At 35.4% G+C, this 26,544-nt stretch overlaps 1 protein-coding gene across 4 annotated transcripts in view; it reads right to left on the bottom strand.

The window, feature by feature from the left end:
- SLC16A7 (solute carrier family 16 member 7) overlaps window positions 1-26,544 on the bottom strand; it is a 79,427-nt gene that overhangs the window by 11,279 nt on the left and 41,604 nt on the right. For all 4 annotated transcript variants that reach the window (XM_021547458.3, XM_021547456.3, XM_077783488.2 and 1 more), the window contains 2 exons: window positions 21,937-22,179; window positions 908-1,051 (listed from right to left, as the gene is read on the bottom strand). In XM_021547458.3, the coding sequence (XP_021403133.1) occupies window positions 908-1,051; window positions 21,937-22,150 (358 nt within the window). In that variant the 5' untranslated portion in view covers window positions 22,151-22,179. The remainder of the gene's footprint in view (window positions 1-907; window positions 1,052-21,936; window positions 22,180-26,544) is intronic.

Here is a 26,544-nt window from a genome sequence, read left to right as displayed (position 1 = left end):
AGACATCTAAGCCATAAACTCTAATATGCATCTGATTGATGGTACAGGAGGGAAACTCTCTTCCTTGATAGACCCATTTCCAGACCCTGATGTTACTCTTTCAGTAGGCATCAAGTTTAGGACATCAAAAATAAGACTTCTCAGGGTTAATCACTGAATAAAAATGGACTCCTTTTGTCCAAACATAAAGGAAGATGAGCCTGAATATACAGGTATTATCTCATTCATTTGTTACCTGCCAATATTTCACCTCTCCTTCCTTATTCTGAGAAGGGAGTTTAAAAAAACCCCACAACTTTTAATAAGGAGATTCTTTAATTTACTGGCATTACAATAATTTTAAGTCATTGCTTTAGGCGATATCTAGGCCTGTGATAGATGATTATGAATAATTTTATTTGGTGATTGACCCTGGGGGATTTTAAACAGGAAACTACCGAACTGAAAGTTGTTATACTTTTCTGTGAGACTATGTGCATGTAAAAAAACCTGCAGTTGGTACAAGCTTTCACAATTCTACTAGAATTTGGCTAGCCTCTGCCACAGTGCAATATCATTGAAAGCTAAAACAACAAATGTGAAATTGTACACGGATGACTGTAGCAAGTGCTGTCATGAGCCAATCAACTTTTATACCACAATTACAGTGCAATGTGGAAAAGTACATACATACAGCATTTATTGAATAAATTCTTCAGTTCTTCTGAATTGTCCTAAGAAATAATTTAACATCATACCAGTTAATTTAAAGGATTAGACAGTTCAGGTAGATGAAATTAACTGATCTTACTACCTTCTTGGATTGGGTCTGTACACAGAGAATTCTCGATCAGTGAGGCTCATTTGTAGAACAATATTAGAAATATTTTGATATAGCATAATATAGCCTTTTAAACAGGACTCTTACCTCCAACCACACCGATACATATATACAGCTCAAGGACACTATTGCAGAAGGAGGATGCAATCATTCCAAAAGAACACAGGATACCCCCTGCTATCATCACAGGCCGGCTGCCATACTTATTCACCAAAATGCTACTTATGGGACCTGTTGGTAGAAAGAAAATGCAATTTCATGTAAGAGGTAACCCTATCTTTGTATTTACAACATATTGGAATGCTTTCCTCTTCCATCCCAGAAAATGTTAAACTATTTCTATACCAATCTGTCTTACAAACACTCTGTGAGTTTGCAGACACAAGACTGGATATGGATATATTGCCTCCATGAAAATATAAATACTGATTAGTTATGGAGATGGATAAAAAGATTAAAGACATAAGACAAGCAAGAGGCATTGTTACAGTTCACGAACAATCAATACCAAGATCGGTCAATGAAAGTTTTGAAAGTGCAAGGACTGAAGAATTTAGAGACAGGTATCAAAACTCTTCAGAGCAGGAGGAACCTCCAGGCAAGCTGACTAAAATTACTTAATACTGCAGCATGTCCTCCACCCCTACTTAGAACCACACATAGGCTTAAAAATGTTGTCAAATCCGATCATTCCAATCATAAATCTCTGGCTCCTGAGTCTTTCTTTCCCTTACCTCTTCAACAGGGGAGTGTTAATGCACAGTAAGATAACTATAGACTGTCTGGGAAAGTCTAAAATGTAGTTTAGCATAAAAACCTATAAAATTTAAAAGTATTGCTCTAGGTCCATTTTTCAGCTTCAGCTGCAATTCAGTTTATGGTATAATTACATCCATACTAACCAAACAGCTAGTGTGCAATTTAGCATGACATACATTATATGTTTTTGAACAACCATGGCTAGAATAGATGGTGTGCTACATATCAAGATTAAGAGGTTGTCAAAGCTCTTTAGGTAAACCTGCACAGCATCTGATTGCACTATATTTGGTCCAAACCATTACAAATAGTCTTGCTTTTGCAATAACGGAAGTTATCCAATACAATTTTAAATTTAATTATACAATTTTAAAAAATAAAAACAAAGAATCCAAAAAACCCAACGTCATAGAAAGCAATGCATTTCAAACTTACGACAGTGCAGGTACCCAGCACAAAGTGGAATGCCTTGATTTGCATCTGAGATCACTGCAAGTTATTCACTATACTGGTAACAGGTTTAAGTCTCTGTTTTTATGAATATCTAAAGGAATAAATGCCAGAAAATTCATGCAATGAAAAGCCAAATCAAATGAAATTAAAAGTGTGCTTTCACGGGCAAAATTATATTTTAGAGTCCAATCTTTGAATTACCTTAAATGTATTAGAATATTATTATTGATAGGCTGAAAATGGTAATTACTATTTGCATATACATAACAGAAGTCTTAAAAATATACCAAATGATCAAATTTTACCTCACTTCCTTTTAAGCTTCTATAATAAAGTTGCCCTGAGCCTGCCTGTCTTTTCTAATTGTTCATTAATATAGATATCAACTTGAAATTAAGTTGACTGGACAGTTGACTGAAAGATTTGAGTGATGTTTGGATCTTAGTTTGTGTATTCATTAAATAGCTTGACTTGCAAGGTGTCTTAAGCATAAATGTATATCAAAGCCAATAGATTTAAACATCTAGCTTAAACAAACTTAAACAAACAGCATGGAATGGACACCCAAATACACAATAGCCCAGGATTTTATTAAAAAACTTTAGAACACTTATGAAGCACTAAAACATTTAACTGAAAGCTTATATGATGACATAGCTAACATTTCTTTATTTCCATTTGAGGGCAACCACTAAGCATAACTGTGACAAGCAAGGCTGTCCCCTTTGGGTCCAAATGAAGAAAGCAGTAAAACATGGAAGAATACGATTTTATTTTTTTTATTTATGGAGCTATGTTTGGAAAATTAGTGGTTGCCTCATGTCTGAGTTAGAAAGCAAGCCCTTTTGAAATACATAAACAATAGAAATAATTTCTCTGAGTAAAAAAAACTGGAAATCTCTTTTTAACTCAAAGCAAAAAGTTTCATCCCAGTATCAAATACTAGCTACTAAATTTGAAAATAAATAAATCTAAGGCAAGTTAAGAAAATCTAGTTGCTGTTATTGCTAAACACATTAACAGTATTCACTTAAGACATATCAAAACAATTATTTTTAAAATTTTTTAAAAAATAATTTCTCAGTTCTTCTTCCTGTGATGAGATGGAAGTATTTACAAAATTGAAAATGAAAAATTTGTTTAGTATTTGCTAACAGACAGTTCCTTACCAGGAATGGGAAAACTTCATCTCTGCAGATCGTCACTGTAGCAGTTAGGCTGGGACTTTAAGTACAGCTTTCCAGATCAAAGCACACAGTATTAGCTTCACATACAAGACCTAATAGCTGAGTTCAAATATGGATGTATTAATTTATATAGGTTGTCTGAGCCTGACTCTATACTTTCAAATGACATAAATTTGGAATGTATCATGAATTTAAAAATCCTTTATAATACATCCTTCGAGCTGTTTTCTTTAAGTTAATGATGTGTACTTAGCATGACAGCTCCACTTAATATGAGGTTTTCTTTACTTATATTCAGTATTTTAATTTAAGATTTGTGCATGTGGGAAATATTAATTGTTGTTCAAGCCACAAAGTTAGTTTAAGCTCTCTAAATTATCCAGGACACTCTTCCAATGTGCTAAGTATGTTAAACATCTTATTCTGACATCTGTGCATACACTTTGTTATGGAATCTTGTAAAATAATGCATTTTCGTACCTTAATATAGATGTTTCTTCATAAATTTCAGCTGTTTGCTTGTACAAATTTCATGTCACATCTAACATCTTCTACAATTATTTAAGCAATGTTCACATGCCAGCATAGGTCTATATTCCTTGTGTATTCTTTCTTTTTAGATAAAGAAAGATTAAGCTGTTTAAATACTATTACACTGACAAAACCTTCTATACATTAATATATGTTAATGCACTAAAGGACTGCTGGTTGTCTTAATCTACTTTCCCAAAGCCTGAAGTAACTGCATAACAGATGTTAAGTCAAGAGACCCCCATATTTACTCTGGTCTCTCCCTTAACACCCACAAACCATCAGCCACAAAGGATTATATACTCCCTAAACCAAATTTAACACCATTATCGTAATATGTTAACACTCTCACAGCTGTATTTTTGCTTTATATCTTAGTGTTTCAGGCAAAGGACCAGGCTGTGAGACAGCAACTGTAACCAGTGCCACTGAAAAAGTTTCAGGAAGGGATGTATTTTATAAGACAAGAAAAAATAGTTGCTTTTCACACTGTTTATCATTATGCCAAGGGAAAAGTGGCAAAAGTCATTTCAGTTGTGTGAGCAGAGATGGGGTCATGCATTTTGGAGCTGTTTGTGATGTTTCAAAGTCAATAATACTGTGACGCCTATGTTCTGTTTCACTGGCTCAAAACAGCACTTGCACTTGTGCACAGAGAAGTTGTGGATGCTAAGAGTACATTTATATTAGATATCGTGAAGAAAATCTTCCCTGTGAGGTGCTGGTGAGGTGCTGGAAAGGGTTGCCTAGAGAAGCAGTGGCTGTCCCACCCCCATAGGTGTTCTAGGCCAGGTTGGACGTGGCTCTGAAAAATCTGGTCTACTGGCAGGTGTTCTGTCCATGGCAGGAGGGTTGGAACTAAATCATACCATCAGTCATAGATTGGCCTGGGTTGGGAAGGGACTTTAATGTCATCTAGTTTCAAACCTTTTAAGGTCATTTGCAAAAAGTCTCTCTCGATCCTTCTTGAAGGCTCCCTTCAGATAGTGGAAGGCCACAATTAGGTTACCCCACAGCCCTCTCTTTTCCAGGCCGAACAATCCCAGTTCTCTCAATCTTTCCTCATAGGAGAGATGCTCCATCCCTCTAATCCTCTTGGTGGCCTCTGGACTTGGTCTAACAGGTCAATATTCTTCCTGTGCTGGGGGTCTCACAGAGGGATGCACCCCTGCAGCTTGCAGAATATAAGGGCAGTATAGAGCAGAGCAGAGGGACAGAATCTCCTCCCTGGCCCTGCTGCCCACACTGCTTTGGATGCAGCCCAGGACACGTTTGTCTCTCTGTGCTGTGAGTGCCCATGGTTGGGTCATGTCCAGCCTCTCCTCCCCCAGCAACCCGAGTCCTTCTCAGCAGGGCTGCCCTCAATCTGTTCATCCCCAGCCTGTGCTGACACCAGGGACTGCCCCAGTCCAGGTGCAGCACCTTGCACTTGGTCTTGTCAAACCCCATGAGATTCCCATGGGCTCACTGCTCAAGCCTGTCCAGGTCCCTCTGGATGGCATCCTCTGCTTCAGGTGTGTCAGCTGCACCACTCAGCTCAGTGTCATCTGCAAACGTGCTGAGGGAGAGCTCGATCCCTTCATCCCTGTCATTAATCAAAATATTAAATATTATAATTTATTATAATAATAAACAAACTGCCAGTGCAGACCCCTGAGAGACACCATGAGTCACAGATGTCTCATGTCATTGACCACTACCCTCTGGATGTGGCTGTCTAACCAATTTGGACTCTTATCCAGCTAAGAGTCCACTCATCAAGTCCATCTCTCTCCAATTTAGAGACAAGGATGTGGGGGCTTGGGTCAAAGGATTTACAGAAATCCAGAGAGATGACATTTTTAAACCTTCCCCTGAGCACTGATAGTCACTCCATCATAGCAGGTTGGTCAGGCAGGGCTGTGCTGGCTGTCCTGAATCACTTCCCTGCTCTCCACGTGCCCTAGCATAGCTTCTAGGAGAAGCTCTTCCATTAGTCCTAGTTTGATTTCTCACTGATGTAATACAGTGATATAATTAGAGATCACCCTGTAATTTCTCTTGCATACTCAGTGCATTCAGGCTTTTTATTTTGCTACCTCCATTAATTTTAGTATGGAACTAGAGATAAACTTTCCTGATAAAAAGGTAATTTTTTTTAACATATACTGACAGTGCTTTTTTAAACATATACTGACAATGTCATTACAGTGTTCATAGTGCCATCAACCCAAAGCGACATGAAATGACTCAGCCTGAACAATATGATACTTATTTAAATAAAGTGAATTTCTGAAAGAAGTTGAAAATAAATGTAGCAATATTTCAAATTGCACTAATGCTACATTGTAGATTGTATCCTGTCAAGTGGTTTAAATACATTTGCAGTCATCTGCTCTGCAGAGTCAATGCAGCTGTCTTTCCAGTCAAGGTTTATTTTTTATTTCTGTTTCCTACAAGGCTGGAAAAACCCAAGGAGCTCCAATAATTAGTATTAGTATAAACTATTTGCTAAGATCAGTCCAATTTTTCCCTAAAAAAAACCAATTTAAAATATTTCATATGAAATAATATTAAATGTTAAATAATAAACATGAAACATTAAATAATATTATATGAGTTTTCTTTCCACTAAAGAAAATTCGTTCAATCACAAAGGTTTTAAGCAAGTTCTTAGTAGTGCTAATGGAATTCTATCTCTGGTATTCAGAGGAAAAGCAACTCAAAATGCTTAAAATCTGTTCATTAACTTGGAAAATACTTTCAAAATATGCTGTTTTTCTCAAGTAGGACTAAGACAAAATATTATGCATTCTGTGACAGTTTAATCTCTCATTCAAAATCCTTTGGCTAAATTCTTTTAGTACTCTTGGACAGGCTTTAGAAATAAAAAAAAAAATATTAAAAAGTCATGCAACTATTTTTCCATTATTTTTTATATTTGTATCCTTTATCATGTTTCTGGGAATGGTAACCTGCATTTCTGACATATCCCATGTGCTTGTGTAACAGCAGTTAAGTAAATGAGCTCAAGAATCCTTGGCAAGTTTTCTCTTTAGTTCCTCTGTACATTTGGTAGCTTTTTTTTTTTCATTTCATATAACATTTACATCTGGCTGCACTGATCCCATAAACCTAGATAGCACAGTAACCTTGACAGAAAGCAATGAGAAAAAATGATCTTGCAGTAAATACCACCAAACAGAAATGCGTAACATCGAGTTAGGGTTGTTGGACTATGAGTTAGGAGAGCTCAGCAGCTAAAAGCTCAGCCTGCCAGGGAGGACGCAGCCAGCTGCTCAAACATCCATCACAGTTTGCTCTCCACCCCCTGCTCTTAACTACATTTCCACAGTGGCACTACTCTGAATGCTCACATTCTTACTCATGTCCTGAAGGAGCCCTGTATTGTATCAAACTTTTATCTTTCGATCTCTAATGAACATGAATTTGACCTTCATCTCTTCCTTGGAGGTTTATAAGGAATGCAGTAATTGTGCGTGTGGTAGCACGTAGGAGCCTGACTGATGGAAGAGTGCTCAGCTCTGGCTTCTTCCTCACGGTTCCTCCTCCCAAAAAGGTCACACCTGCAAGTTTTGAAGTGAAGTGTTGAATTCAGAAAAACACGTGTCTGACTGCAAATATAAGCTGCATTTTCCTGAAATGTTCAGGAGAAACAAGTGATCAGTCTTGCTGGTACTTGCTCTAAATGTATTACTTTTATGAAGGAATCACTTGATCTGCTTTGGTATTTGTGCTTTTCTAGTGATACATCAGAGACTTGAATCAAGGGCTTTACATATTTTGATTAAAGCTCTTGTTTGGCTTGCAGGTTTTTTTCTTGTTTGTTAGGGCACAAATGTGTATGGAGTTATGGACCATGTAATTTAGAAAATGTCTTCAAGTTAGCAAATTGCTCTGTATCTATGAATTTTAAAAAGCTGGAATAATGCCCAGTTTTTAATCAAGGAGTAGCCGTGCTGATTATTATTTACATGGATACGTATCAATGCTTTATATTAATTATGTTTTGCATGCTCTGCTGTAGAATTTTTTTCATGAAAGGCTAAAACGCTTGATAACAATGCAGAACACTTTAGGATAAATTTTTTCTTTTGAGAAGACATTTCTTTTGAAATGAGCAATATGAAACTTCATAATATTTAATAGGAAATTAGTGCAATTTATGACCTACTGAACACTCAGCAGATTTCAGAAACATATATGATCACCAACTAAAAAAGCTCTGGCCCAAAATTAACTGACCAAATTTCACATTGACATCTTTATTATGAAAAGAAACAAGATGCAGAAAAATGTTTCAGCATTTTCTAAAAGTTTCCTTATATTTGGTTTGCTGTTATGTTCAGTATCACTGAGCAGAGTGAAGCCCATGCATAGATATTTTCAAAAACTAGTATTTAAACTTAGACAATAAAGAAGAAAGGAGGGAACAAGCTAATGATGAGATGGAACACAAGCACCTGTAAGAGTTGTATTTAAACAGAGCCCCTGTAGCAGCAAGCACATATTTTTCCAACAGTCTGCATGCCTCTGCAAAGGGAAATAGCATCAGTGCATGGTATGTGCATTGCAATGAATCTTCTCAAAAAAATGCTAATTTCTTCAGAGAAAACCAAAGCAACCAGCAACCAGCTTGTAACTTAAGCATGCAGTGTATCAACATGAATATTAGAAAATTCATTGGCAAATAATGAGGTACTGGGAAAAATTAATGAAAGTTTTCTGCAGAAGAAAAGACAATGAATTTTAAAGGTAAGTATTTAGCAGCAATTAAGTCTTCAGGATGTCACAGGCTTGCATGAATCGAAATTTAAAACAGCTTTTCTGATTCAAAAAATGTGTTGGGAATTTCACTTAAATAATATTACTGTGCAATGCCCAATGATCCTGTGCCATTAAAAGCTACTTTTTCTTCAAATGAAAAATCAAACAAGGACTTATTCACTATCCCCCCCTGGAAATACAATAAAGATAATAATACTAAATATCAGTAAATGTAATTATCTACAGCAGTATACACTATACAATGTAATAATGAATTATATTCCCATTTCTTTCAGGGATTCATTTGGAACTCAAACTTTCTCATGAAAATGTGTAATGGGCTTTTTTTTTTTAAAAGGCATCATTGGAGTGTTATCCTTCTGTCTCTGTAGTTGGCTGAAATGACACGCTAAGTTCAATTTGGTAATCTCTGTGTTTGAGCACATGAACTTAAAGTATCCCATTTCTGAATATTTAAAATAAATCCTAATAGGTCTACTTTGAGGGAACAAAGGAAAATTAGTACTACTTAGAAACTATAGGTTTATCTATGGCTAACTAGTATTTTTATCTAATAGTTTTTCAGTCTCAAAAGTAATCTTATTAAAAAGCTGCTATGCCCAGACATGGAGACTACATACTCACAGAAACACAAAACAAAAAACCCCAATGCTTTCCCTCATCTGATTGATGAACTCAATGATAAAAAAGATTTGTTTTTTTTTCCAGGGATACTAGAAGGTACTAATCCTATTTACAAGTATTTTTTCACGTGAAATATTCTGAACTCAGTCTTTCACTCAAAGAACTCAGAAATTTCTAATTGAAGACTCAGTGTTTAGCACTTTGTGCCTTTCCAAAGCAGGTTACAATTTTTAGCTATCAAACTTATCTTTATAGCTTGCTAACTGTGAACCAGATTGCCAAACAAGTTCTGTGTAGTCTGCTGGTACAAAGTGGGGGATGATTTACTGCAGATATAAAACTAAAAAAAAAAAATACAGAGGTTGGTTGCATTATGCCACTGTAAAAATTAGAATTACAGCAACTTGAAAATAAGAGATATGTAGTTAATCTAAGAGATGACTGTTGGGAACTAAAAATGAGCCAAACCCCCTCACCCCCAAAAAATAAAAGGTAAACAAACTGAAGAATTCATGCAAATATTTATTTTATTTCTTCATAGGTATTTTTCCTAAACCATGCTATTGGATAGTTACAAAGGTTTTCCTTTTTTCTTTCTTTCTTCAATCCTCTGAGGAATGGCTGACTTTTCTAAAAACCTGTCTGCATGTACATGTGAACTGTAAATGTTCATTTCTCTCCACTTTCTATTTATTATTCCCTATTATCATTCATTATTTTTATAACCCTTGAAAAATCCCTAGCTACTTTTCTTGGAAGCAGAATAATACTTTGTCAATTTAGCCTAGCAGAATTTTAGAGAGCAAAAACTCATAACACATAAAATAGTCCAGGCTATTGAGTAGTTCTTAGGAGAGTATTCTCTCCAACTCAAACTAATAAAATATTTAGATAGTGCATTTACACTGAAAAATCCAGCCAACTTCAGTTAAGATTAATATTGTCATTTAGATTTTTCTGTCTTCTACAAATTGCCCATCATATTAAAGTTTATACAATATCCGATTTCCATCCTGAACCCCATCCTACAGTTTATTTGTTTTCTTCCAGAATAATATTATAACTAAACTCAACTTAGAAATTATTCCTTATATACTGTTGCAGGCAATAATACGTAATTTCAGAGACAGCACAAGACACTTGCTTCCTCTCAGTCACTCCTTTATCATCTTTTTTCTGCTCTCAGTTTTGCACTGTATAATTAAACTTCAAATTGAAAATACTGCATCTATTACCATCTTTCTATGGACCTCTTACTGTGAATTATGGATCATGAGTGGATCATTAAATCGCATCTACATACTTAGAATAAATGTGATGAGAAGTATAAATCTAGATGTACTTCTTTATAACTTGGAAGTGTCCAGAGAAGTCATTGTATTTAAGTATTTGTCAGGAACATTGTAAGATTATTTCCAAATGAAGTTAACACATTAATATCATCAGGCTTAAACTCTATTTTATAGAAAAAAAAAACATCTAAAGCATTATTTTATCATTTTAATTACAAGTTTTTACTAATATCCAGTAAAATGCATATGGTGTCTTTCAGTGCTAACATCTAGAAGCCTATGTGTATCAATTTACCAAACTCCTTTACAAACCTTAAATTAGATAATTTCTAAATATTTTAATACTAAAATAAATTATAATATTTAGTAATATTATACATATTTAATAATATGCAGTTCCCAATGTGCTGAGGGAATGGGAACAGGGAGGGAAAAGGGAAAAGGGAGGAGTGTGGGGAAGAGAAAGGACAAAAGAAACAGAAGAGGTATCTTTAAAACAGATGTGTTTTAAAGATACCATATAAAATGGGAACTAAATATTCTCATTAGTTTTTGACATCTACTTAAGAGTGTAAGTGCAGACAGTGGTAGTGTATTAATGGAATCATAGTAGACACAGAATTTGCATTTTTCCCACTATTTTTCAAAATACATTCAGTTGCCAATTAAAACTGAGACTCTTTGTGGAGCTTAATTTGCTTTGTTTTTTTCCTTATTTTCAGACAAATGAAAAAATAGCTTGTGCTTATATTGAGAAAAATCTCTTAAATTATAGAATGATATGTGAAGTAAAAAAACACTGACTATTTGTCTTTCTGGTCAGAAAGACTAAAAACAATGTACACTGTTAAATGCCTAGAAACATGAAGAAAAAAATCAGAATTAGAATAATGAACAGTCAAAGGTTATCAAAATAACTGTAGATCAAAAACAGTAACAATGTTTATGTGATGTTTTTCATTTTTTCAATGCATTTTCATTTCAACTGTGCTCAAAATCACTAGCCTTTATTAAACCCTAAAAGAAGTGGAAATTTTGAGGACAATTCAGTCAAATATGCAAAATCCTGGAAGTGTCCCAACCCAACCATTCTATGAGCCTATGATTTCCAATTTACTTAAATTTAAGACAACCCATATTTAACTGCTTTCTAAAAATAATATTCAGTAAAATATTTACTGAATAATCAATAATTTGAGAGTGGTTTCTAATATCTTCTCTTGTTATTTTATTTTTCTTGCATCTCTCTAGCCTTTTACAGACAAATGCATGTCTCAGAATAACTCTATCCAATGAAATTGACAGATAAATCAGATACAGTTTTTTAATCCTTACATCTGAGTAGATGCCAGTTTATCTTTGCATATTTATCTTTGCATATTCCCATACCCACCTCACATATGTTTTCTCACCAGAGCTGAATTTGCCATTGAACTGCCACTTTTAGATTTCTGCTTTAGAAAAAGCTTTATTTGATGCGGTTTCAATTTTCTTAATTGTTCTCTGCATAGAGTCACATGCCATTTATTTTATGGACTCAATCAAAATTAGTATAAATGATGACCAAGTTAGGAGTGAAAGAGTAATGAAAAATTAACAGAAAAAGCCTGGGACTTATACAGTGGAAAAGAAATATATTATGAGGGAGTTGGACAGAGGCTGTTATGGCATTTGCATTTTGGCTGGACTAGAGAGGAAACAACATTCATAACATTCTCTAGACAGTCTACATAGTCCTCTCCCTTGCAGCAGCAGAGCATGCACCTCCATAGACAAGATTTTCTGAACACCTTGTCAGGTATTTTTTTATAACATCAGGTGAAATAATCTGGAAGAAATTCCATAATACAAATTTTTTTTTTGTTTTAACCCCACTTGCCACTTCAGTTCAGGTTCTCTGAGCATAGGGTCAAGTGATTTGCACTCAGCTTACTGTTTACTTATTGAGTAAGTAAATATTAAGAGCTTCTAAATCACAATGGCAAATGTAACCTTGCAAACTCTTTCCACAGGTATAAACTATAGTGCTATGTAAAAGACAAGAGAATCACTCCCACATATATTATGTGGCATGCTAATTGATTTTTAAGGAACAACACAGAAAATTAAAATAAGCATTGTATGAACCAACTTTATGCTTTAACATCAATTTTATTCCCAAACTGAAATAAAAATTTCAAACCTCAAAATTTTCAGTTAAATTAAAACTCTTCCAAAAACTCTGAAATATCTCTAGTGTGTTCTGCCATATAAATAAAAAAAAATATAAATGTGTAGCAATATCAGGAACTAATACTTTCTCTTAGCTGAAAATAATTCCGAACATTTTTTCCAATGTTATTACGTATCATATGCATATCATTATCAAACAGTTTTAGGAAACTCGCAACTCTACAGTTTCTTATTGTAGTATAAGCCCAAAGTGGTGCTTATTACTGCATATGCAGTCACCTAACACACTCTGAACCTCTCTAGATGAACTGCCACATCTCATTCTGTGAGGTGTAGTGCTCTGAGTGATTGTTCATGCAAGGGGACATGAGCCCCTTAGAATCATCTCCAATGTTGACAACATTCTTTTCCCATGCAAGAATCATACAATTTCAGGTCACTGACTGGAAGTGTTTTGTTACAGAATATGTTGCTTCAATGAATAATTCTTATAGTCACAGTGCCTGATTCTTGACTTCTCAGAGAACTTTGCAGCACTGGAGCTCTACGGAATCCAATAGATTAAAATTGAAGTTAAGAGATTCATACTTAAGGTCAAATTGTACAGTGTCCTTAGATTTTTGTTTTCTGTTTATGAAGTAGAGATAAGGTTACTAACAAATAAGTCAGAAGTTTTATTCAATGATTACTTCAATAAAGTGAATAACACCAGCTTTGCTCAAATCCTGTAAATCTTCAAAGCTAGTATTCTATATTTTATTTATATTTTATCTGGGGAAAAAGATATTAATCATTTATGGGGCATGTCTTTTTAAGATGAATATAAATAAAAATAAGATTTTAATGAATGCTTTTGGAATCACGTAAGTCATTGAAGGTACACTGTCAGGAAATCTTGATGTTGCAAACACACCTAAGGATGAACATATTTGCATAAATATATAAACATGTTTATATGTTGACTTTAGGTAGGTGAAGAAAAAATTAATTTAACTTTAAACTTTATGAGATCACTAAGGTATTTAAAATGAAGCATTTCTTGCAGGATAAACACCAATGTCCATACTTGGAATGGAGTCTCAGTTATTTTAGATGCCTCTGATAAGAGAGTAACATCATCAATGAAGATGTTCCTCCTGTCCAGCTTTAAACTCTTATGTTCCTTAATCAAATGTTTCATGGTAACAATTCTGGTTGTATAGTTCCTCTAAAGACAGTCTTTAAGTTAAGTATTGAGAAGTAAAACCTCCTGCACTTCATTTATTTACTTGCTGCTCTGAAAGTACAACTATTCTGAGGAGGCAAGTATTGCATAAACTTAAAGCTTAGCAACGCCACAATATGGAGAAATTATTATTGCAAGTTGGGTACATGCCAGCTGTATGTGGGACAGAGAAGATCATCCTTTTAAAGGAACTAAATTCCCAGTCAGGTGAATTCTTTTCCAGGAAGAACAAAGGATTCCTCCATAGGAGAGCAGTATGAGTAAGGTTTGCAGCATGACAAATTTGGTGCTGCCAGCTGATACTGATAAGTGTTTGGGGATCTTGTTAAAAAGAGACTGAACTGTACTTAACTTTTAAATCATTCAAAGAACATAAGAAAATATAACAGATCCACAGATTTCTATCAGCTTATAATCAGCTACAGAAGAATTCAAACATAGCCAATTATTAGACAAGCCAGTTGTGGTTTTTTCCTTATCTGGTTATGGAAGAAAGTGAATTAGGGGTATGAGGAAAGTCATTGCAAAGTAAGAGAAGATTTACAAGCTCAAAGGTACTGTTAAAATTACCAGGTATTTTTAATAGCATTAAAACTAATGCAACTGAATCAGTGTCACTGGAACGTAGGAGAATTATAACCCATTCAACATATAAAATGATTAAAGAAGAAAATCAAACCTCACCCACAACAAGCTTAAAACCCCTAACAATGTGTGTGTATCTCTAATAAGAATGTTCTTAGATTTCAATATCTCTAGGTAGCAAAATATAATGTATTATATAAAATATAATGCAAATTATAATGTAGGGTAACAATCATGTAGCACGAAATCAACTCAGATTTGTGCAAAATTTGAACTTTACCTCTAGATTCTTTTAGCACTCAAAAGCCAAAGTCTTTATATTTAAAGTGTTTCAGATATTCAGCTTCAGAAGGAATGAATTAGAAATTCCCACTTTTATTGACTGACAACAGAAGATGTTTAGACAACTGGTCAGATGTAGGTGCCTACGCTGAGGAAGACTGAACACATGAATCCTGCTCATATTATCTCTAGCTACTATAGCTAAAAAGCTGTAAGCATACCGTTACTTTCTTCAAAGTTTTCTTTAAGTTAAAGCTCTTAATGGTACATGTTTAAAAGCATTACACGTAGAAAACCAAATGGGCACACATTCCCATGATCAGTGAGAAACTGTTAAAAGACATGTTTGAACTATATGAGGAAATCAACATCTTTTTTTCACAATAGAGTTACTGTTTTAATCACATTCTTTCATTTGGATGTCATGTCGTAGTAGATATTACCCCAAGCAAAAATCAGGTAGAACTGCAATGGAAATACTTAACTGTTTCTTGACAATGAAAAAATGCCTGCAAAAATGTGTGGAAAAGAAAGCTAAGATTTTATTTTTTTTGGCTTGCATGCACCAACAAAACATGTATTACCTACTATAGCTGCATTTTTTTGTATTCTTGGATGTACAGAAGAATCTCAGTAGAATATCACTATTAGATGAAAAGTTTCTGACTCCTAAAAAACTCTGCATATGGTTTATACATTTAAACACGTGCCACATAGTCTTTACAAAAACCTTCAAAATTAGTAAATAAATTTAAAGAGTATCTCATATAATCATAAAAAACATTCTAAACCATCACTTTTTTTATTTCTGCTGTTCCTCTGGCATCACCATAAACTTGTCACTAAGTCCCTGGCACACTCACCTCTGCTAATGACTGCAGAACTACATATCTTTATGAATCACAGTACGTCTCAGCTGTTGCCATTTGATACAGGCTTAGAAAATCTTTTAAACATATCAGTACAACTCTGTTTTCCTTGAACATACTCTCCAAAATAAACAAGGGAATAGTTCTTAGACATTCCAAAACAATGGACCAGTAAAATTCTATAATAAGTTCTTTGTAAAGTGCTGGGTTTATTCTTTCATTTGAACTGCTGGGTGACTACAATGGTATACACAGACTTTTCCTTCCCCACAGTTCTTCTATGGTATCTGCATAAATGTCTCATGATTCCCAGTTGCTCTAGACCATTGTTTCCTTACCTTTGAATAACCCAACACACATCACGAACACAGCCATTGTATAGTCCACTGAAAAACTATATGGGAACTAATCCAACATTTGCAGTACTCACAAAATAAGCATTCTTTCCTCAAAGCTTTACAAGCTCAATGAACATATCAAAGGCTTCAGTTTGTCCCTTGATACCTTTCTTAAACAAACCCAAAGTTTAATCCCCTTAGAAAATGATGCATGATATTTATTATTGTTAGACTTTGACCTGTTAATTGAAACTAGTGGAAATCAAAAAAGCATCATTTATGCAGATAAAAAAGCTGTCAATATTGATTTACTTATTGAAATCCCTGTCTATAAAAGCAATTAATATCAAGACAAATACAAAGTCTTACAAAGGGAAAGAGTTATTAATTAATGTTCCTTATGCAATCCACATTGCCTACTTGTATGTAAATGAGACCTGTTTTAGTAAAAGGCTAAAGTTAATTAAATTTAAGTTGCCACAAATATTTCTATAGAATCATGGAATTGTTAAGGTTGAAAAAGACCTCTAAGACCATCAAGCATAATCATTAACCCAGCAATGCCATGTTCACCTCCAAAGCATGCCCCAGGCAATCGTATATATGAAACCATGACCGATACCCTATGGCTGAAGCATCAAAAGAGGTTCATAGAAACACAGTGGGAACTCTTTATCATGTAATGTCTTTCTGACAATTACTGAAAATTAACACAAGCATACAATAAATGACAAAGAACTCCTTATTTCCCTCAGTGGAACCATGTCCTTAGCTTTGAGACTGGCTTCCTAAGTGTATCCAGATCCCAGCAAAACTCTTTTTTTCATGAAAACATTACAAAATTGGATCCCCAAAAGGCACTGAAGATTTAGCAATTAGATGTTATCTGTTCAGCAAAATGTAGCAAGTTGCAAAGCAGAAAACCATCTTGCTCCTGTACATAAGGTGACAAACCTGTTTGAAAAGAAAATTCATAAAACCATCTAAAACAGATATGGTTTGGGGTTTTTTTCACATTTCTTCTCTTGATAATTTTAGAGTGTTTTCTAAATATTTAGGAAAGCATCTCTGTTTAAAACATGCATTGCTTCTGCAGAACATTACAACATCCAGTTTTACTAAAACTCACAGCCTTCCAAAGAATACAAGACCTGGCTGTATTGCCCTTAACAGGTTTTAGCATTCATGTCTTGTTTTTTAAGAACTGAACTAATGTATATTTATAATATTTTGTTACTCTTATCTCCATTTGCTAGTAAGAGTCAAAATGCTCTGTTCTTGTGAAACCTCATTACAACTCCTTTTCCTTTATCTGTGAGTTTCAAATTAACTTGACATAAATCTTTTTCATATATCTCAGGCTAAATGTGAAGTATTCCCTTATGCCCATGAGGAACTCAGAAAGTTAGTAAGTTCTGCTTTCAAGGGCACTCTAAATGAGGTTATTAAAATGCAACACTTTGCATATTCTGATGGGGAAAAACACTTGCCCCTCACAACAAAGGAGATAGGTCAATTCAAGAAAGCTTCTCAATCTCCATATAGATGGCCACTGAATTCCTTGTGCCAGCATTTGTAAAACCAAAATTAGAAAATGTTATCAGGGAGGAAGAAAAGTGTAGGAACCCAGATCCTGCCCAAAAGTAAAAATCCATAACCATCTGTTGTTTATGTTACATGGATTTCACAACTGTCATCTCCACTGTGCATGCCATTTCATCTTCACAGCAATATCACCAAAACACCCACTGAGATAAAATCACAAATATTTTGAACATAGCATATGATACGTTATTTTCCAAATTAATATTAGACAAAGTCAAAATGAGGACTTGTCTATAGGCTACTTTTGTGCTGTCACATGAAAAATCCTCCAAGGCTTTGCTACTGTTTGGAAACACTTAACTTCAGACTTGAATAAATTATGCAATACTGAAGAGAAAGGAAGATATTAAGTGCTACATTTTTTAAGAATAAGTGTGTTTTGAAAAATTATAATGGCCACTCCATACACTTACATAGCATCATTCTTCAAAAGCAGCCTAAAAATGCATTTTCAACTATTTACTCAGAAACATTACCCAGAATTTAAATGAAACTATTACGTTTTCTGAACTTCAGACCAGCAGGACTCCTCCACATTTCACAGCTGGGTATGTCTTGAAGGATTTATCAGCTCTTAACTAATCTTCATAATCCAATGTTACACCCAAAAAGTTCTTTTGGAGGAAAAAAAAAAAAAACAAACAAAAGAAAGAAAGAAAAACTGCAAACTGAAACTGTACTTGGAAAAATGACAGAAAAACAGTTAAGGAGCAACAAGTGAACAAACTGCTTTGTCCCTGAGGAAATCTAAAACTCAAGGTCAGCTCTGTCTGAAATCACCAGACCTGTCACATGGGTTCCATAGCTGCCATTATGGCTCCTATCAAACCCACACTGAAAGCAATGAAAACATTTTTACTGGAAACAGATCAAGCTCTGATAAGAAGCTCCTTAATCATCTTTGGCTGATAACGCCACACAAAGTGAGAGGTAAAGTTTTGAAAAAGAGAAGAATGAACTAAAAGAACTTGAGGTCAAAAGTACTTGACATTTTTCTTTAATTCCTTAATTTCTCTATGTGTTGGAGCAGAAATATGACTTTGTAAATCTATGGATACATATATATTTAATAAGAATACATACATGCATATGCATTTTATATACATTATTTGTGCATACACATACAAGAATACAGATTGTATTGTCAGGATAACTCAAATAATTCCATTTTATCCCAGCTTCTGTCCTCCAATAACAAAAGTCTGGTGGTCCCAGTCTCAGTCCCTTGGGTGTAGGAATCCATCACAAACCCATCACCCTTAATTTAATGCAACTGACAGTCACTGCTCACGAAAGGCAGAAGAAGGAGTTACCATGGAGACTGAACAACTGCTCTTCTCCAGAGGATGCTTTTATCAAACATGGTCTGAACAGTAGAGGCTGTGCAGTACTTGTAACCCTAATCACATCACTGGATCTTGCTTTTTGGGATGCCTTTTTAGTAAACTCTAACAAGCATCAAAAAGTTGGGGGTGGGGGAAGAAGGAAGAGAGAGCTTAAGAAAACAAACAAACCAACCCCCTAAAATACAACAGAAAGCAGTATGAAACTGCATATTGTGCCGGATTGAGAGAGAAAATTACTTTCATATTGATTTGATTTATCAGATTTGTCACCTCTGCCTGGTGCTTTCCTAACAGGGTGAATGCTGTGCTTGACCTAGTTGCTGGAATTAACCAGGACTGCAGGAGACCATATGGATTGCCAGATGGTCTGCTATAATTTAATGCCATTTATTCTAAGTATGAAGTAAGTGATAAATATAATTAACATTCTTTTAGCTCCTTACTGGAGCTTTTTTCTGAGGCATTGAAAGGTAAGTTAATACCTTGTTGCTGAAACACAGATGCCAGCTAATTACTGCAAGAGGCTGCAGCCTCCAAAGCAAAAAGTGTCTGCACAGAGTCTAACTTATTCACTGACCCCACTGAGATGATTAATAGGTTGAATGCTAAGCTGTAATGAGGATGACAGATCTTAGATGTTTTCAGGTTACCTTCATTAGTAGCATGATGAACAGTGTTCATCGCAGGTGCACGTATCACACTTCACAATAAACAAATGCACCTTGTACTTGTGGCCTGAACGTGTATTTCATGTTACAGCACATCAAATGTGAAGGAAGAATCAAACCACCTTCAGACAGTAAAAACAATGAAGTGATTTCCTTCAGAAATGTTTTTCCAGATGGCTATTTCATATTCTGCCAGTGATTGTCTAAATGGCCTAGTTTTTAGGAAGTAGTCTGAGAGAAGCTTGGGCTTCAAAGAGTGTTTATATCAGGCAGGGTCGTCATTCTCAGCATTTTAAAACCACAAGCCTATAACAAGATATCCAAACAATGCTGTTTACTGTTCCTGTGCTGATAATCTTAGTAGCAAATGGGTTATGTATTAGCAGAATGAATAGCAAACAATTTTGTAGTTTTTAATGTCAATATACAAGTGCAGTTGGTAACTGGTAATCAGAACAGTCACTGAAGTATTAGAGAAAAGGCAGAAATACTGAATCATTTGTATTTAGTAGGAAAAGTTGTGCACATTGAACCTCACAGATAAAAGTGGCCACAGTGAAATGTCCTGAGATTTGCATGTGCACTGTTAATAAAACCTGTGTGAACTTTGACCTGACAGAAATGGCATAAATGAAATGCTATGCAGAGAACACAACATAGCAGCACCGGCACTATAGAGCAAACCTGCTTTACATTGTTAAAGGAGCTCAGGGTCAGCAAGTCACAGCATATAGACAGCCAAAAAAAATCCAGCTTTTCAACACCTGTGTTCTTCCCATGCAGATGGGAAGATGGGTTCAGCACTTGCTCAGAGGCTTCCACAGTTACACAGGTACACTCCACTGTGCAAGTGCTGATGCACCCTTAAGAAAGTGCTACTTTAGGGCAAGACTTGAATGTGATGAAATTCACTCTTGATTGCTTCAAGTTATTTCTTCACCTGGTGAATTCACTTGACTATTGTTGCTGGTCCTATAAAATCCTTTGTATTTCTCCACCAGCATGTGAATAACTTACAATTTTCTATTAGTATGTAAATAAAAATAGTATCAAAATATCTGAATAGCATGCTTCTGTAGATATTGATACCATTTGTCAAGACATCTTCATAAGTTCTCTGTGATCGGCAGAATTTGAAAAAAGATCAATTTTTTCATCCCATTAACTGAGGTGCAAAAGCTAATACTGTATGATTGTACTCAGATGGGGAAAAGAGGTAGCTTGAGAGAGCAAACCAGATAGCCTGATCCTCTTTGTAGGCATGCTCCTTACTTCCCTGATTGCTACATAAGGTAGGGTCATTCATGTGTCAGACCTTAGGGGACTCAAATAAGAGATAAAAAATCTACCATACTGGAAATGAGACTTCATTCACCCTTCAATAGATCATTTGTTGGATCTGACAACACTGTACTTTACTATTACACAGATACTACTTCTGAAAAATACTGGAGTGACACTCTTCAGTGATTAAAGAGTTTTAGTTTTAGTGTGCTATCAGCACAATGTCTTCAGTCTCTATGTCTATACATTCACACATATGTACATATATATAAACGCACATTTGTAAATGTACACATTTAATTGCTCCAAAGTGCAAATACTCAGATGCTCCAGGTGGTTACCTCTTAACATTAAAAGAAAGGGTAATACCAGATATGTTGCCTGAATTAACATAATTCACACCTTTGAACTGTCTAAGTGTTTTTTACCTAAGCAGCAGCTAGCTTTCACCACAATTAAAGGAGAAAAAAGTTCTGAAGAAATGAAGAAACCATGCAGAATTTAACAAGTTAGTCTTTAGGCTGATAGACACAAAGCCTGTCAAAGCAGATTTGACACTTAGTTTTTAAACATAACTTTATACTTTTAAATCCTTTTACATCTGTCTTGTTCCTTTACTTGCTTGCTTACAAGAAACAAGGTATCAGAGAATTTGTGTTCACTGTTCTGACCCAAGAATAAGATTGTCTGCATCTTAGCTATCATACAGATGGCATGTTTGAAACATCACTCTTAGGACAAATAAGGACCAGGTGTAAACCCTGTCTATGGAGCAATACCCGTGTCTCATGAATGAACCCTCCTTGCTGTAATAATTTTCTGTGATTAAGCTTCATCATTGAATGTACTGAGAAAGCTCACCAAAGCAGTGGAAACTGAACAAATTCACCCCTAGACCCAGGAGAAATTATTCGGGTATTGATTTGTTGGGAAATTATACTCTCAAAAATTGTGACTTTAGGGAAAGATTGCAAAATCTTTTTTTATCCAAATTACCTAAATGTTAGCTAGTGGAACAAAGAAAAGGCCCTAAGGGGAATAAATGCTTTAAGACCATATGAAAAACACAACCAAGCAAAACTGTTTATTAATTTCAGGAATATCTTACCTCCTGCATACATGACAGCCAACATTATCGATGATATCCAAGCTATCTCACTATATGATGTGTGGAAGATCTCTTGTATTTCTTTGAAGAACACTGTGATGGCTTTGGGGAAGGCATAGGAAAATCCAATGGAGATAAAAGCCCCAAAGACCACAACCCATCCCCAGCCTCCATCAGGAGGTGGGTAATCTGGTGCTCCTGTTGCAGGTGGCATTTTTGGTCTCTGTCTCTTCTCCAACTAGACTGAAACACAAGTAAAGAAACAAATTGTCAATTTTCTTTTTCCTTTCTTTCATATCAAATTATTCAATAATAATCTGCAGGAAACATATAAAAATCCTTGGAGAAAAGATCAATTTCCACCCTTCATGGGACCACAGAACAAGAGTACCTGTTTTTAGGCGCAAAAGCTGTTCTGCAAAAACACTTGTGGCAAGAATATTTCCAATAGCCTAGTCAATATGTGGCAACTGTTAAAAATCACTCATCTCAGTCACTGAAGTTCTATTTGCAGTTAGTCACTTATTGCAAAGTGGATTAATTTATGCAGCTCTACCATGTACAGTGTGGAGAAGAAACAATGGAAAAAAGTTACACCTAAATTATAACTAAACACTATAAAGACGTGTTAATAATATTTATTGGTACCGCAGCAAAATCATGATCGACAACAGAGAGGAACAAATTGCGAACATCTGAAAAGCAGATATCTAAGCAGGGATTTAAAATTCCCTGTGTATCCATAAAATAAATACACAATATTAAAATTCCATATTTTACTCTTAAGATTTTGATATTTTGATGCTGATATTACTTGCAGGAACAAGGTGGAACTCAATGGTACTAATTTTGCTATTTCCACATATTAGAAGACAACAGGAAGCTTTCCATATCTCTTCTATAATTTAGAATTGATTGTAAGAGCTGCCACAATGATACCTTACAGAGGTTCTAAGAGGTGTGGCCAACACATTCAGGCAGCTCAAATCCACAAAAATACAAAAGGACTGAGATAAATTCCATATTGCTAGTATCTACCTGGTATCTAAAACCTTACTTTTATTTACATTCTGCAGTACCTTTTTTAGAAATTATGTAGCAGTGAAAATCCATTTTGTATTTCTGAGATTTTTTCCATTAACAAATCCCGTTATTATTAAACACTGGAGTCCACTGTGGTTTTTTCTGTGAAATCCAGCCTACACATACAGTATGAACTGCAAATTCTTCTTTCCTCCCTGTTTCTTTCTTGAGCATTTAGGCAACTTATAACTCTTGATTGGTCTCCTGCCATACTAGTTTTGAAAACTGTGGATGATAACAGTGAGTAGGTTGCTCTTATGCTTATTACCAGCAAGCCTCTACATGATTTCTTCTGTGCCTCTTACAGCATATTCCAATTTCTCACAGTAAACTGCATTAGCAGTGGGAGTGAGATGATTGCCTTAACAAAAACTAAAAAAACCCAACAGTGTCAGCTTATACTTATCTCTTGGGAGAGTGCCTGGAGTACTTTTAGGCTAAATGTCATGTAGCACTGCATGCAATATATGCCACAAAACAAGCAAAATGTTATTTTTAAGATTACCTATTGCTAGGCTAGTCCTGTGATAGAAACCAGTGTACTTTTGATTGTCCAGTTCACTGAAGCAGACTGTAGACATCAACTGCAATCTCATGTAGCTGGCACACCTCTGGGGGAAACTAAATCAATTACTAAAACATCTGGCTTTTAGGCAAAATTTTAAAAGCCCAGGTAGTTTGGCTTCTCTATCATATAACTGAGATTTCCTGCTGGCAGCAATAGGTACCTATTGCTCTGTACACAGAGCATATATATCTTTTTATATGCATGTCCAGAAACAATCTCTGGTATGTACTTTGTTTCTACTTATCCCAGTCTCAGTTTAATGTTAGCTCACTGAGAAAACTCAGAGAGGAAAACCTGGGCCTGCCATTAGAACAAGTTGGACAAACAGAAACACTTTTGGTTGCTGAGACTTAACTTTGTCAACACTGTTAAATAGTACTTTCTTTTTACTAATAAAATCAATTAGAAGGAAAAATCCCTCAGTAAGCCCACTGTAACTTAGAGCACAAATAAAAAATTATCAACTGCAGGTTCAAGAGAATAAAAACTCAAATTTGCCATAAAAAGCAGAATTCCATTTCTGTGAGTTAAATGGAAGTAAAGAATGAGAGTTTGCTATCTATCCCAGAAAAGCTGTTGTTCTGCTCATCTGAAAAAACTTTGGGTTTTTTCAAGAAAAAAGGCTAACTATTGTTTTCTTACACTTCAAAGGCTTGAACATATTTGTTTTCATATTTAATATTCACATGACAACACTTCTATCGCTATTATAAATTTTTGTAACGGCAAAAAACATCAACACATTGCTCTTCACAAAAATGGAAGGGGCTTATCAATTTAGTGAGGAAGCACTCCTTTTCCTAAAAATAATACAAAAGCACTTTGAAAAATCACAGCCACCACATTGGTTAAAAGAATGCTGAAGGTTCCTGAATGTCACTAATAATTTGGAGAGATCCCACTATATCTATCCCTTTAGGGCAGAAGAACAGGCTCTGATGGTTTGGTGCCTTCCTCCCTTCAAAAGCAAACAGGCATTGACTGCTTCTGTGCCTTAGCCTAGAGGCAAACTGGTGCAAAGGCCACTGCATGGTCCTTTCTGCCAACCTACAGTGGGCATTACACTGTCACAAAGAAGAGCCTGGATCATAGTATCTCACACCTCCTGTTTACTCCATGAAGTAGAGCTAAGAATAGCTTCCCTGATATTCCTTTATGATCACCATGGCCAATATAGCTCCAGTCAATAAAAGGTGAAGATGAAAAAAATAACAAATATATGCTTGTACCAAGGTGAAAATAAGTGCTCATTTTCTTACAAACATTAAATCCAACATCTCAAATATTCCATACATGCTCAGGACCTAAAGAAGCATTCTCCTGTAAAATCTGCACCTAATGTCCTGCTGCAATCCCTGAAACTGAATCCCTCCTAAAGAAGTCTAATCCATTAATATACCCAGCTCTAACCTAAGCCTAACTGGTAATATTTGAGTAATATAGGTAGTATTATTAGAAGTGCAAAATCCAACAGCAACCAAAAAAACCCAAGATTTTACATTAGTAGACACAAATGTTGATAAAGGGAAAAGCAAAAGATGAAGGAATGAAGCAGCATGTGTGATGATGTTCACATGAAGGACACAGTATCAGACCAAAATAAGAAAAAAAGAAACAGCACTTGAGTAAATAAAGATCACCACCAGTGTTTTTAGTCAGTCATATGAATTCCATCATGTGCTTAAAGCTAGAAAGAGAGCACTGCTCGTACCTATGCCTTTATAGGCAAGCAGTGGGCGAGGAACACTGCCTGCCCCCTCCAGGGAAGCAGCAGGGGAATAGTGACTGGAGTGGGTCCTGAGTGAAGCCATCAATCTCACTTCTCAATGTCAAACACACTGAGATTCCTCAGCCTTTACATACCCTGAGTCAGATGTGCACAAGACTTTTCTCCTAAGCTCTTTCTACTTCCCCTGTATAAATCCCATTTATGTAAGCAGTGAACAAGAACGCAGTTTACTGTAATAGAAGCTGCATATATCTGCTACCAAATAATAGGAAAGAAACAAGAGGACACTTTTATAACACCTAATAAGCAACATCTTTATTGCAGTTTTCATCACATTTGAACTTAACTAGGCTTATGAGAACTAGTGAATAAAAGAGAGAAAGAAAAAAAGGAAGGAGGAGGAAGGGAAAAGGGATAGATGTGAAAGGAAGGAAAAAAGGGAGAAAGACAAAAAGGAAAAAAGTAGCAAGCAAGCAACAAAGTCAAACTAAGAGCAAATGCTACAAACAAATAATGTATATGGATACCATGCATTGTATACTTCAGTCAGTTATAATCAAACTGTTCAAAGTGCTCATGTGCCTACCAATGCTTCATTAATATTCTGCACTTGCCAGCTGCCAGAATCAGCTATCATTACAACAGCTTGTCAAAGACCCTTCTGAGAAGGATTTATATTGTTCTCTTGTTTACTAAGACTCTGATTTTACTGGGAGTTTTAGTTTTGTTTTTCTGCAAAGTTAGAGTAACTGTCTTCCTGCTTGCATTTTGTCTGCCCTGTCCTCAATGTGCCCCATCACCACTTGGCTTAGCAGTCACATGTCCCAGAGTATAAGAACTGGAATGTGAAAAATCTGTCCCCAGCTGCTGTTAGGATAGTAGAAATACTTCACATTTGTGTACTGCCCTCCGGTTCCAGACAGTAAACCAAGAATTGTGAAAAGCTTTGCAAACTTGAGCAAAATCAATCTTATAATATCCCTGTGAGGTGACTGAGAAATACAATCCACTTTAAGACATGGGAAACAAATGTGATAACAGACTGTGACCTAAGTCTCGTGTCCTAAGATCAATGTCAGAGCTGGCATATAGACTAATGTCCAAATAAAACATGACTTATGACTGCGATTTTTAAATATGTGTGTATTTTAGAATCTCATTAAGTAGCCAATGCAGATTATTTGTACTGATTAATACTAGAGCTAGGAACTCAGGTGGGGTACAATGT

The sequence above is a fragment of the Lonchura striata genome, chromosome 1A (assembly GCF_050655825.1).
Source record: "Lonchura striata isolate lonStrDom1 chromosome 1A, ASM5065582v1, whole genome shotgun sequence".
In the NCBI taxonomy this organism is placed as follows: domain Eukaryota; kingdom Metazoa; phylum Chordata; class Aves; order Passeriformes; family Estrildidae; genus Lonchura; species Lonchura striata.
Note: the sequence above shows the minus strand (reverse complement) of the source record. Positions and strands in the feature narration are given on the sequence as shown.